Below are 13,734 nucleotides of genomic sequence, written 5' to 3'. Positions count from 1 at the left end.
TTGAATATGGAGACAATTAAGGCATCCCTAAGCTGGACAGGGACTTTCTCTTCTTGCCATGTGTTGAGAAGCAGGGCATGGATGTTTTTAAGAAGATCGGGCCCGCCTTTCTTCTGCTGGGATGCCGTCTGGCCCAGCAGCCTTGTTGTTCCTCATCTTCCTAATAGCATCCTGCACCTCATCCAGGCTAGGTGGTTCTCCCATGCTTTCAACTATGGGCTGTTGAGGGAGTTTGTTAAGGGCCTCCATCTCAGGAATCATGTCCCTGCTTAAGAGATCCTCATAATGCTCTTTCCACCTTTTACAAATTGCCTCCTTGTCCTTCAGCAGCATAAGCCCATCTTTGGAGCGAAGGGGGGTCAGGCAGCGGTAGCTGGGGCCATATACCGCTCGCGTGGCATTGAAGAAACCTCTCGTATCTCCAGAGTCAGCAAGTTGCTGAATCTCCAGAGCCTTCGTTGTCCACCACTGGTTCTTCAGTTTCCTGACTAGCTTTTGGGCAGATGCCTTAGCTTTAGCATGGGCTGCTCTTTTAACCTTGCAGTGGATGTTATTCTGCCAGGTTATGAACGTTTGCCGCTTGATGTCAATGGGCTGTTGAATGTGTGTCGTTCTCATCATACCAGTCTTGATGTCTCCGCTTTTTGTGACCGAGGATGTTTTTACAGGAGTCCATGATGGCACTGGAAAGCGTGCGCCAGTGTGTTTCAGTATCCTCTGGATACTGTTTGGGCAAGGCAGCGCCGAGAGCGTCCTGCAGCCGTTGTCGGTAGGCGGTGTCATCCGGCCGCTCGAGGTTAAGCTCTGCCTTTTCTGCACCCTCCTTTTCCGCATTAAGCGGATAGACATGACGGAGCGAATGAGGCGGTGGTCAGTCCAGCAGTCGTCTGCACCGGTCATTGCTCTGGCGTTGATGACATCACGGCGGTCTTTGGAGCGGACAATGACAGAGTCGATCAGATGCCACAGTTTGGAGCGAGGATGCATCCATGATGTTTTGAACTTTGTTCTCTGACGGAAATGTGTGTTGGTGATGGCCAGGTTGTGCTCTGAGCACTTGGTTAGCAGTAGTAAGCCGTTGGAGTTGGTGTTTCTAACCCCTCCTCTCCCCAGCGTACCCCTCCATAGGTGGTGGTTCTGACCCACTCTGGCGTTAAAATCTCCAAGCAGGATTAACTTGTCCTCCTTGGGCACTTCTGGTAGGATTCTGTCCAGGTCAGCGCAGAAGGCCTCCTTTACTTCGTCCTGTGCATCAAGTGTCTCCATCCATTGCACACACACACACACACACTGATTTTGCCAAAGGGGGGGTCGGTTTAAGATTCCAAGCTAACAAGTTAAACTCTTACAGACGGCCCTTATAAAGCGCCGTTTCCTCTCATTCACCCCCCGGGGTGCTGCCAGACCCACTGGGTCAGCGTGGGCTTCAGTGCCTTGCCCAAGGACTGTCAGAGCTGGGATTTGAACCACTGGACGACTCGCTCTAGCAGCTGAGTGCAGTAAGGATGCCCTTTAATGAGTGTGGCATTAGCTTCATTTACGGCACTAATACCTGCAGCACTGGACACACACAGACACGCACACACACACACACACGCACACACACACGCACACACACAGTGTTGAAACCAGCCATCAATCACATGGCGCCTGCCAGCTGCGTGCCGCTGTCGCCATGGTAACACCAATCAACCAGTGGCGGCAGAAGCGGGTGGGCTATGTTTGTGCAGCCTCACCCAGTTTGAACATGGTGTGTGTGTGTGTGTGTGTGTGCGTGACGCTCGTTCCTATTGGCTGGTTTGTTGGGAGTGTGCGGGGGGGCAGCCGTGTCTCCTACCGTGCTTGAAGACACCAATGAGCAGAGCTTTGTCGGCCTCGCTGTCCCACCAGTCTGCCGGGACGTCGGCGTGGAACGGCTGGGGAATCCAGACGTCCAGCTCGCTGCAGAGGGGAACACGTCACACAGGGGGGGGCGTTACGGAGAGAAGCACGGCGAACACGTCACACACAGGGGGGGGGCGTTACGGAGAGAAGCACGGCAAACACGTCACACACAGGGGGGGGGGGGGGGCGTTACGGAGAGAAGCACGCCGAACACGTGACACACAGGGGGGGGGCGTTACGGAGGAAAGCCGGTTCAATGCTTCTGGGCTGCTCCAGGTTTTATCTGAAGGCTGTAAATAAACCGAAACGCTTCCTCTTTACTGAAACTTTTGTTGCCATGGAAACATTGATCACCGGCCAGGATGCAATAAGCCCTTTAAGAGGCGCTACTACACCAGAATCTCCGAGGGGGTGGGCCACCTACACCTGTATGACGTCATCAGGTAGGAACGCTTTACAGACGGTGCCCTCATTGTTCCCACTATTTCATAAATTAGGGAACCAAAAATTAAGGTTCTTGTAGTAAACTAAGTAAACTTAACGTTTTCTGTCCTGGAGAAGGCAAGAGCATAATATCTAGGTGTACAAACTCACAGAAACTTAACGTGCTGAGAATACACAACGTCCAATAGTACCGAGAATACACGACGTCCAATAGTACCGAGAATACACGACGTCCAGTAGTACCGAGAATACACGACGTCCAATAGTACCGAGAATACACGACGTCCAACAGTACCGAGAATACACGACGTCCAATAGTACCGAGAATACACGACGTCCAATAGTACCGAGAATACACAACGTCCAATAGTACCGAGAATACACAACGTCCAATAATACCGAGAATACACAACGTCTAATAGTACCGAGAATACACAACGTCCAACAGTACCGAGAATACACAACGTCTAATAGTACCGAGAATACACAACGTCCAATGGTACTGAGAATACACAATGTCCAATAGTACGGAGAATACACAACGTCCAATAGTACCGAGAACACACAACGTCCAATAGTACCGAGAATACACGTCTAATAGTACCGAGAATACACAACGTCCAATAGTACCGAGAACACACAACGTCCAATAGTACCGAGAATACACAACGTCCAATAGTACCGAGAATACACAACATCCAACAGTACCGAGAATACACAACGTCCAACAGTACCGAGAATACACAACGTCCAACAGTACCGAGAATACACAACGTCCAATAGTACCGAGAATACACAACGTCCAATAGTACCGAGAATACACAACGTCCGATAGTACTGAGAATACACAACGTCCAATAGTACTGAGAATACACAACGTCCAATGGTACTGAGAATACACAACGTCCAATGGTACTGAGAATACACAACGTCCAATGGTACTGAGAATACACAACGTCCAATGGTACTGAGAATACACAACGTCCAATGGTACTGAGAATACACAACGTCCAATGGTACTGAGAATACACAACGTCCAATAGTACGGAGAATACACAACGTCCAATAGTACGGAGAATACACAACGTCCAATAGTACGGAGAATACACAACGTCCAATAGTACGGAGAATACACAACGTCCAATAGTACCGAGAATACACAACGTCCAATAGTACCAAGAATACACAACGTCCAATAGTACCGAGAATACACAACGTCCAATAATACTGAGAATACACAACGTCCAATGGTATTGAGAATACACAACGTCCAATAGTACGGAGAATACACAACGTCCAATAGTACTGAGAATACACAACGTCCAATAGTACCGAGAATACACAACGTCCAATAGTACTGAGAATACACAACGTCCAATAATACTGAGAATACACAATGTCCAATAGTACTGAGAATACACAACGTCCAATAGTACTGAGAATACACAACGTCCAATAGTACGGAGAATACACAACGTCCAATAGTACTGAGAATACACAACGTCCAATGGTACTGAGAATACACAACGTCCAATAGTACGGAGAATACACAACGTCCAATAGTACGGAGAATACACAACGTCCAATAGTACTGAGAATACACAACGTCCAATAGTACTGAGAATACACAACGTCCAATAGTACTGAGAATACACAACGTCCAATAGTACCGAGAATACACAACGTCCAATAGTACTGAGAATACACAACGTCCAATAGTACGGAGAATACACAACGTCCAATGGTATTGAGAATACACAACGTCCAATAGTACGGAGAATACACAACGTCCAATAGTACCGAGAATACACAACGTCCAATAGTACCGAGAATACACAACGTCCAATAGTACTGAGAATACACAACGTCCAATAATACTGAGAATACACAATGTCCAATAGTACTGAGAATACACAACGTCCAATAGTACTGAGAATACACAACGTCCAATAGTACGGAGAATACACAACGTCCAATAGTACTGAGAATACACAACGTCCAATGGTACTGAGAATACACAACGTCCAATAGTACGGAGAATACACAACGTCCAATAGTACGGAGAATACACAACGTCCAATAGTACTGAGAATACACAACGTCCAATAGTACTGAGAATACACAACGTCCAATAGTACTGAGAATACACAACGTCCAATAGTACTGAGAATACACAACATCCAATAGTACTGAGAATACACAACGTCCAATAGTACGGAGAATACACAACTTCCAATAGTACTGAGAATACACAACGTCCAATAGTACTGAGAATACACAACGTCCAATAGTACGGAGAATACACAACGTCCAATAGTACTGAGAATACACAACGTCCAATAGTACGGAGAATACACAACGTCCAATAGTACTGAGAATACACAACGTCCAATAGTACGGAGAATACACAACGTCCAATAGTACTGAGAATACACAACGTCCAATAGTACCGAGAATACACAACGTCCAATAGTACCGAGAATACACAACGTCCAAAAAGTCCAACCAAAAGCAGTTATTGTCTAGAAGCTGCTTTGCAGGAAGATTATTATGAAAGAAGGTAGAAAATGGCGTTTCCAAATAGTTCTGGACACAATGGAAGCCGAAAGACGGGAGGAGAACCCAGGGAACCGGTCCCTTATCTCTGCGAACAGCAGCACGCACACACACACACACACACGCACACGCACACGCACACGCGCACGCACGCACGCACGCACGCACGCACGCACGCACGTGATTGGGTTTCCTACATTACAAGGTACCGACTGGCTATCGAGAGATGCACCAACCTGGAGTCGGCCCCTTCCAGGATGCGCTCCGCCTGCTCCCCGATGACTTCCTGTCGTAGATAGTAGAGCATCCTCACCCTCAGCAACACCCTGCAAACAAAGCGAAGTTAGTGACTGGCGTCCTCCAGGGCGGGTCCAGAAGCTCTGCCATCATCTTCAAGGACTTTGGTTAACTGGATTAAAGCCTGCATGGTCAGGTGTGAAGAGGATCAGGGATCTAATCAGTCTCTCCACACCCTTAACGTTCTCCTCAACATACTGAACGTGGCTTTGATCCCAGTCGGGTTAGAAACGAACATCGTAAAGACGCGACGTGGCGCAGCGTTTGCACCGAGGGTTTCTGTCCAAACTAATTCATGAGAACATCTCTATTCTGCTGCGGATACGAAATGCAGATGTTCCTGATGCCCCCCCCCCCCCCGCCCCCCCCAGCGAGGCGCATTGCTTCAGTCATAACTCAAGATTTGATCTCATGGCATTGTTGATGGTTATCTCAGAGATCTACTGAGGGGGGGGGGGGGCAGAGAAGTGAAGGGCTGGAACGGAGGAAGCACAACGAGAGGGGGGAGGTATAACGACAGTCATTTGCAACTCCTGCAGTGTGTGTGTGCGTGTGCGCGTGTGTGCGTGTGTGCGTGCATCAATGGCATCACAAGTTGCAGTGTGTGTGTGTGTGTGTGTGTGTGTGCGTGCATCAATGGCATCACAAGTTGCCGTGTGTGTGTGTGTGCGTGCTTCAATGGCATCACAAGTTGCCGCGTGTGTGTGTGTGTGTGCGTGCATCAATGGCATCACAAGTTGCCGTGTGTGTGTGTGTTGGCAGGCGGTGTGTGCTCATCCATCAATGTGCCAGGCCTGATTAGCCACACAACGCCGTGCTGCAGCCGAGCAGATGGCACCACATAATCACCCCCAAATGCGTGTGTGTGTGCGTGCCTTTCAGCCACTTCCAACAGGTCTGCCTGCCGAGCACCTGGTCTCTCTCTCTCTCTCTCTCACACACACACACACACACACACACACACACGCACACGCACGTCAAGAAGAAAACTCTTGGAAGGAAATCTTGAGGGCAAGGAGGCACGTCTCCCTGCCCACACGTGCGTTTGTGTGTGTGTGTCTATGTGCATGCGGCTGTAATGCACATTTGTGTTTGTGTGTGTGTGTGTGTGTCTGTGTGCATGCGGCTGTAATGCACATTTGTGTTTGTGTGTGTGTGTGTGTGTCTGTGTGCATGCGGCTGTAATGCACATCTGTGTTTGTGTGTGTGTGTGTGTGTCTGTGTGCATGCGGCTGTAATGCACATTTGTGTTTGTGTGTGTGTGTGTGTGTCTGTGTGCATGCGGCTGTAATGCACATCTGTGTTTGTGTGTGTGTGTGTGTGTCTGTGTGCATGCGGCTGTAATGCACATTTGTGTTTGTGTATGTGTGTGTGTGTCTGTGTGCATGCGGCTGTAATGCACATCTGTGTTTGTGTGTGTGTGTGTGTCTGTGTGCATGCGGCTGTAATGCACATCTGTGTTTGTGTGTGTGTGTGTGTGTCTGTGTGCATGCGGCTGTAATGCACATTTGTGTTTGTGTGTGTGTGTGTGTGTCTGTGTGCATGCGGCTGTAATGCACATTTGTGTTTGTGTGTGTGTGTGTGTGTCTGTGTGCATGCGGCTGTAATGCACATTTGTGTTTGTGTGTGTGTGTGTGTGTCTGTGTGCATGCGGCTGTAATGCACATTTGTGTTTGTGTGTGTGTGTGTGTGTGTGTGCATGCGGCTGTAATGCACATTTGTGTTTGTGTGTGTGTGTGTGTGTCTGTGTGCATGCGGCTGTAATGCACATTTGTGTTTGTGTGTGTGTGTGTGTGTCTGTGTGCATGCGGCTGTAATGCACATTTGTGTTTGTGTGTGTGTGTGTGTGTGTGTGCATGCGGCTGTAATGCACATTTGTGTGTGTGTGTGTGTGTCTGCGTGCATGCGGCTGTAATGCACATCTGTGTTTGTGTGTGTGTGTGTGTGTGTCTGTGTGCATGCGGCTGTAATGCACATTTGTGTTTGTGTGTGTGTGTGTGTGTCTGTGTGCATGCGGCTGTAATGCACATCTGTGTTTGTGTGTTGGTTCTAACGTGAACCGTGACGTTCTACACGCCCTACTTGTTACAGTGATGCTTCAGGTGTCTCTTGTAACTATCCTCTTGCAGCAGGTGGTCGGGGTTGCAGCTGGCCAGCCAATCAGCTCGTGGGGTCTGTGGAGGCGGGACAGGGGTCTTCCCCTTCTTGCCCTTTCTGCCCCGAGGGACTGGGGTGGAGAGTCCTGGACAGAGGACAGGGATAGAAGGTGTTTTTCAACGACGAGCCTAACGCTCAGGGAACACCCCAACCCTTCGAACCGCATCGTTTCCCTCGCTCTAAAGCAACGCTCAGCGCCTCTAGCCAGGTGCAGGTGTTACCTGAGTGGTTGGCCAGCGTCCTGGTGCTCCCGTCCTCACTCGGGGTGATCAGGTCCCAGATGAAGCTCTTGATGTTCTCGTCGCCGCGGTAATGCAGCAGGCAGTAGGCTAAGAGCGCTCGGCAGATTGTTTCTACATCGGCCTCCTTCAGGGGCCGCTTGAAGCGACCGTGAGCCAAGATGTCAGCCCACCTGCCCCACCTGAAGGAAAAGGAGGACATGCCGGCGCCCGCTCAGAGAAACACACACATTTAGAGGAGCGTAATATGAAAGCTGAAATCAAACAGCGCATTCTGACATGAAGCGCCGTTTCAGCAATTAACTGATGACATCATTCAAACAAAAACACACATTGAGCAAACACTGAAGGAATTTGAGGCTGATTTATCATTAATTTCAGCCCAATTCCAGGTTACGTGCGTTCTTTAACCCTTCCAGACTCATTCTAGCTAACGTGGATTCACATACAATCCAACCGACCTACAGTAGAGTGTTGGGTTTAAGACCTTTAACCTCTTAACAGTCCGTGGCCCCCCGGGGTGTCCCTCCCTGTTTTCGGCGAGCGATGGCCACGGAGCCGTGCCAAACATTCTTACTCTGAATCATTTTAGACGTGGCTGATGAGAAAAGACAACACTGCACTGAGCGGCGAGGACAGACCCAGACAGGGCGTCTTTGTGTCCTACAGCCTCGGGCCCCGAGACGAGACTTGAACAGCAACAATGGCGACGTCTCCCGAGTACCAATGCCCGTTCTCAAACACGCACACGCCGTCACTCCGAGCCAGCCGTGAGGAAGGGCGGGCTCACCAGCGTACACCAGAGGCAGAACGCTCTCCTGCTTGGAAGGATGCATCCCCGAATATCGTCTGTCTTACATCAGACGCTCAGGGGGATTAGTTTGACCCTTTTGCACCTCCTCTGTACATTTAAAAGCATTTCAGATACTTGTTTATCTTTAGGTTAGCTGCTAGGTTAGCTTAGCGCGCATGCAGGCTCAAAACGGGGGCCATTTTCAAGATGAAAGCAGTGAGGCATTGCTTAACATATGAGACATGATAATTTGTGAGCTTTGGCGCTGAAGCATGAAAGTCTTTGTTGAAGTGGGGGTCCCTTAAGGGGGTTCCAGGATAGTCTCTTACGATATTATTATGTTCACATAATGATAATAAAGTATCTTGAGTCTAATATTCTCACTACATTTAATCCAGGAGAAAATCAGCAACATATTGGACACTGGTTTGCTGCACCTTCTCTGGTAGAACATCTCCTTGCAAAATGTATTTAAGATCTTATTGAGAAGCCTGTGAAACGCAGGTCTCTTTCAAATGTGAGGATTAACAGATCAATGTCAGAATAAATCACCAAAGCTTTCCAGTAAAAGATCATTCATCATACACGTAAATACGCCAGAAGTCAACCTGGTGATTTTACTTTCTGAACACATGTGCAACCAACCCGTAGACCAGCAGGTTCTTCTCCACCCGGAAGCACTCAGATCTGGGGTATCCCTGAGCTCTGTCCTGGGGCCGCCGTGGTTTGGACAAGGGCTTGCACGGCTCATCGTCCTCGCTCTCCAGCTCAGAGAATTCCAGCATCTCGTCCTCTTTGACGCTGCTGAAGTGCCGCGTCTGCTTCCTCACTCTTGGGGTGTCAATCACGAGTGTATTCTGGAGACAAGAGTCAAGGGATCCGTCGGTGGCTGTGATTTTATGGTCTAGTCTTCCCTTGTGTGCCACAACAAACTGTTCAAATCCTCCAACAAAAACATAAAGCGCACCTTTTACTTTGTTGAAACGGTGTACTTGTACACTGGTTGAGTATTTAGGGTCCTTGTTTAGTGTGAAAACTGCAATATGTTTTGAACAAAACCCGATTTGTTAGACATCAGGCCCCTTGTTTCATTTCTGATGCTGAGAAAATTATTGCCCTTTTCAAACAAACTGGCCTCATTTGTTTTTGTTCAATTCATTTGATTCTTGCCCCCCCCCCCCGTAATCTTATTAAAATGTGCAAAGAGGGCAGTAGTTAAGCAGTTAATGCCATAATTATCACAGAGCACTGCAGTCATTTCCATTTTATCACACAACAAGACATCCCAGGGGAGCGGCCCCCGTTCACCCCCCGAGCTGGAGGCAGGAAGGTTCCCAACAAGCGACGTAGAGGCGCGATGAAGAACGCAGAAGGGACGCACAACGGAAAGAAAGACCGGGATGACATCAGGAGGATGAAGGTGTGTGTGTGTGTGTGTGTGTGCGTGACAGTACGAGTGTCGGCACCCCCCTGGCATCGCCGCTCTGTTGAGTGGAGCCAAGCAGCTTACGCTCTCTCTCGCTCACTCAAGGAGAGAGAGAGCAGGGAGACGTGGGTAATTGAAGAAGAGGAGATTCCCAACTGTCGATATTAATCCCCCTCCGTTCCCCTCCCCTCTTGCCCTCAGTCCGGCTCACCTTCCTCCCAGAGCTTGTGAGCAGCGATGGTCATCAACACTAGAAAAGGTGAGGTCGGACTGGACGCTCTTACCCGCTGATAAAGGTCGGTTCACGGTAGAACTGAACACAACCGACAACCCCACCAAGGACCGATCTGCCAGCAATGTGGACCAAGTTCTGACACCGGGAATACAGGGAACAGACAGCCCGTATCAGGGGGTCCGACACCCCGTACCCCCGGAGCACCCCCCACAGGACTCCCCGAGGGACACGGTCGAATGCCTTCTCCAAATCCACAAAACACATGTGGACTGGTTGGGCAAACTCCCATGCACCCTCAAGGACCCTGCCGAGGGTGTAGAGCTGGTCCACAGTTCCACGGCCAGGACGAAAACCACATTGCTCCTCCTGAATCCGAGGTTCGACTATCCGGCGGACCCTCCTCTCCAGTACCCCTGAATAGACCTTACCGGGGAGGCTGAGGAGTGTAATCCCTCTGTAGTTGGAACACACCCTCCGGTCCCCCTTCTTATAAAGAGGGACCACCACCCCGGTCTGCCAATCCAGAGGCACTGCCCCCGATGTCCATGCGATGTTGCAGAGTCGTGTCAACCATGACAGCCCTACAACACCCAGAGCCTTAAGGGACTCCTGGCGGATCTCATCCACCCCTGGGGCCTTGCCACCGAGGAGCTTTTTAACTACCTCGGCAACCTCAGCCCCAGAGACTGAGGAGCTCACCCCCGAGTCCCCGGGCCCTGCTTCCTCACTGGAAGGCATGTCGGTGGGATTGAGGAGGTCTTTGAAGTAGTCCCTCCACCGATCTACGACGTCTCGAGTCGAGGTCAGCAGCGCACCATCCCCACCATACACAGTGTTGACCGTGCACTGCTTCCCCCTCCTGAGACGCCGGATGGCGGCCCAGAACCTCTTCGAAGCCGTCCGGAAGTCGTTTTCCATGGCCTCACCGAACTCCTCCCATGCCCGGGTTGTTGCCTCAGCAACCGCGGTAGCTGCGCCCCGCTTGGTCTGTCGGTACCTGTCAGCTGCCTCCGGAGTCCCACAGGGCAAAAGGGCCTGATAGGACTCCTTCAGCCTGACGGCATCCCTCACCACCACGACAGGCACCGACCCCCTTACGGCCACAGCACCGATCGGCCGCTTCGACAATGGAGGCACGAAACATGGTCCACTCGGACTCACTAGGTGCGTTTACACGGACAAAATGTCTTTATTCCGATCAGAGTTCAGAGTAAAACTGTGATCCGATGCGCCGTGTTCATGGACCCTAAAGATCCGATCCGATTAGGATTTGCGTGTTCATGCATCACACTTTTGATCGGAACAGAATATTCTGACATGCGCAGTTTGACCAAAAGCACCGGAAATGGTAGAAGAAGAAGCGTAGCGTAGCAACTTCCGCTGTGAACAAATCATCGCTCCGCGCTTTCCTGCCTGAAACGTCAGCGTTATTTCGCTCGTTTTCCCCGTTTGTGCTTTTAGTTTCCTCCTTTAATGTCTCCGGAAACATGTTTGTCTCAGATATTGACCAGTTCTGTCTTCCGCCCGCCGTGCTTTTCGCTCGCTCTGCTTCAGCTAGCTTCCGGCAATAGCAGCAGCGCGTGTAGCTGACGTCACAGACATGCGCAGTAAGGACGGCTTGTACCGAAACATCGGAATAAGTGTTTTCATGCGCCCTGACCGGGTCACAAATCGGTATAAAGCACCCCTCTCCATCGGGATAGAATTGTGACCGGATCAGGCTGGATCGGGTTAGACTATTCCGGTTAAGGTGTGTACATGAAGCATTTTTATTCCGATCAGGATTTTAACCGGGTTAAATGTGTCCATGTAAACGCACCTAATGTCCCCTGCCTCCCCCGGTACACGGTCGAAGCTCTCCCGGAGGTGGGAGTTAAAACTCCTTCTGACAGGAGACTCTGCCAGACGTTCCCAACAGACCCTCACAATACGTTTGGGCCTGCCAGGTCTGTCCGGCATCCTCCCCCACCATCGGAGTTGACTCACCACCAGGTGATGGTCGGTTGACAGCTCCGCCCCTCTCTTCACCCGAGTGTCCAAGACATGCGGCCGCAAGTCCGGTGAGACGACTACAAAGTCGATCATCAAACTGCGGCCTAGGGTGTCCTGGTGCCAAGTGCACATACGGACACCCTTATGCTTGAACACGATGTTCGTTATGCAACACACAATGCAGTATTGACCTCTGTCCCTAAAATCCACAACCGCCAACCACACATGGATGCATATCTCATCTTAAGAGCTCCCCTGGGGGTGGGGGGCAACAACCCTTCACCTTGTGGATGCTAATGATTCCAGGGGAGTATTAGCATCCATCAAGGAAATGCTAGTACTCCTGTTGAGTCTGACTGCCTTGGTGGTTTCAGTCCCTTCTTTGTTTTCTGCCCCTCCAAGAGCACAAGTACCTAAACTCTCAGAACTGAAGAAACCTCTCGGATGAGAGGTCCAGTTGATCAGTGGATGCTCATTTGCGTGTGCATGTGTGCCGTACCCGTCCATTGATGGCATCCATGTCCAGCTCTGCCTTCTTAGCCCATTTCTGCCAGAAGTCTGGATCCTCCAGAGAAATGTCTGTTCGGTTACCGGTTGCAACAAAACTGGCCTGTGGGCAAAAGGGGATAGCGGTCACAACTGTCCAGAGATGATTTTGAACTGATCCTTACGTGTCATTCATTGGTGAACCGATATTAACCGAGAAGTAGTTACAAATTGCACCTTAGCAAAGGTAGAGCCCTTGCCCTCAGACTCTATGGTGATTGTGTGGGTTCGTCTCTGCAGGATCTGGTCAATGTCTTCCTCACAGAACTTGGAGCCTTCATCTTCTTCGTCCATTAGAGCTCCGTATGCTCCTTTTCTTAGCAGGTCTTCGATCTCCTTTTTGGACAACTGTTGGACCTGGTTACAAGAAAAATATTCCATGGGAAATCCTTCACGTGCTCAGCGAATACATGGTGAGAACACGTTGGTGCAGCAGAAAGACAACGAGTATCTGACACAAGAACAGGCCTCCCAACGCGACGTCTCACCCCACTGTTGGCGTTCTCTCGCCCACTCATGCTCTGGAGGACTGCCTTGTCAAGTCCCAGCTTCAAACTGGCCTTGTCAAACATTTCTCTCTCGTAGCTGTTCCTGGTTATCAGACGGTAAATCTTCACCGCCTTGGATTGGCCAATACGATGACATCTAGCCTGGGCCTGGAGGAGAAGGCATTCAGCTAAACATTGTTCTCCAGATCACCTCCATTTACTGTAAGCTGGCATCTGTTCAGTGCACGGACGCCAGCTTACAGGGAGACACCACTAGGTTCATGCAGCGGCCACGCCCAGATTCACCAGCGACTCGTGGTGTGGATTGTACCTGCAGGTCATTCTGAGGGTTCCAGTCAGAGTCAAAGATGATGCAGGTATCTGCTGCAGTCAGGTTGATGCCGAGCCCTCCAGCTCTCGTACACAGCAGGAAGACGAAGCGATCCGAGTCAGGTCTGGAGAACCTGTCGATGGCTGCCTGTCGCAGGTTCCCGCGAACTCTGCCGTCTATACGTTCATAAGGATACCTGCATACAGAGTAGGTGGGAGTAAGATCATTTCCATCACCGCAACAAGCCTCTTCAAACATCAGTTTGGAAAACGTGGATTAATGGGTTCTCTCACATAAATAGAGTGGCCGTTATTATTATTATACAAATCATTGTTTAAGATATATG

General features: G+C 50.1%; 1 protein-coding gene across 1 annotated transcript in view; it reads right to left on the bottom strand.

The window, feature by feature from the left end:
• The window catches only part of chd7 (chromodomain helicase DNA binding protein 7), a 60,428-nt gene that overhangs the window by 25,211 nt on the left and 21,483 nt on the right, over window positions 1-13,734 (bottom strand). Inside the window, 9 exon segments of the mRNA XM_068748787.1 lie at window positions 1,838-1,941; window positions 5,121-5,210; window positions 7,264-7,423; window positions 7,560-7,759; window positions 9,016-9,227; window positions 12,523-12,633; window positions 12,747-12,926; window positions 13,058-13,225; window positions 13,389-13,584. Of these exon segments, the coding sequence (XP_068604888.1) occupies window positions 1,838-1,941; window positions 5,121-5,210; window positions 7,264-7,423; window positions 7,560-7,759; window positions 9,016-9,227; window positions 12,523-12,633; window positions 12,747-12,926; window positions 13,058-13,225; window positions 13,389-13,584 (1,421 nt within the window).

This window comes from Brachionichthys hirsutus, chromosome 15, assembly GCF_040956055.1.
Source record: "Brachionichthys hirsutus isolate HB-005 chromosome 15, CSIRO-AGI_Bhir_v1, whole genome shotgun sequence".
NCBI lineage: Eukaryota > Metazoa > Chordata > Actinopteri > Lophiiformes > Brachionichthyidae > Brachionichthys > Brachionichthys hirsutus.
Note: the sequence above shows the minus strand (reverse complement) of the source record. Positions and strands in the feature narration are given on the sequence as shown.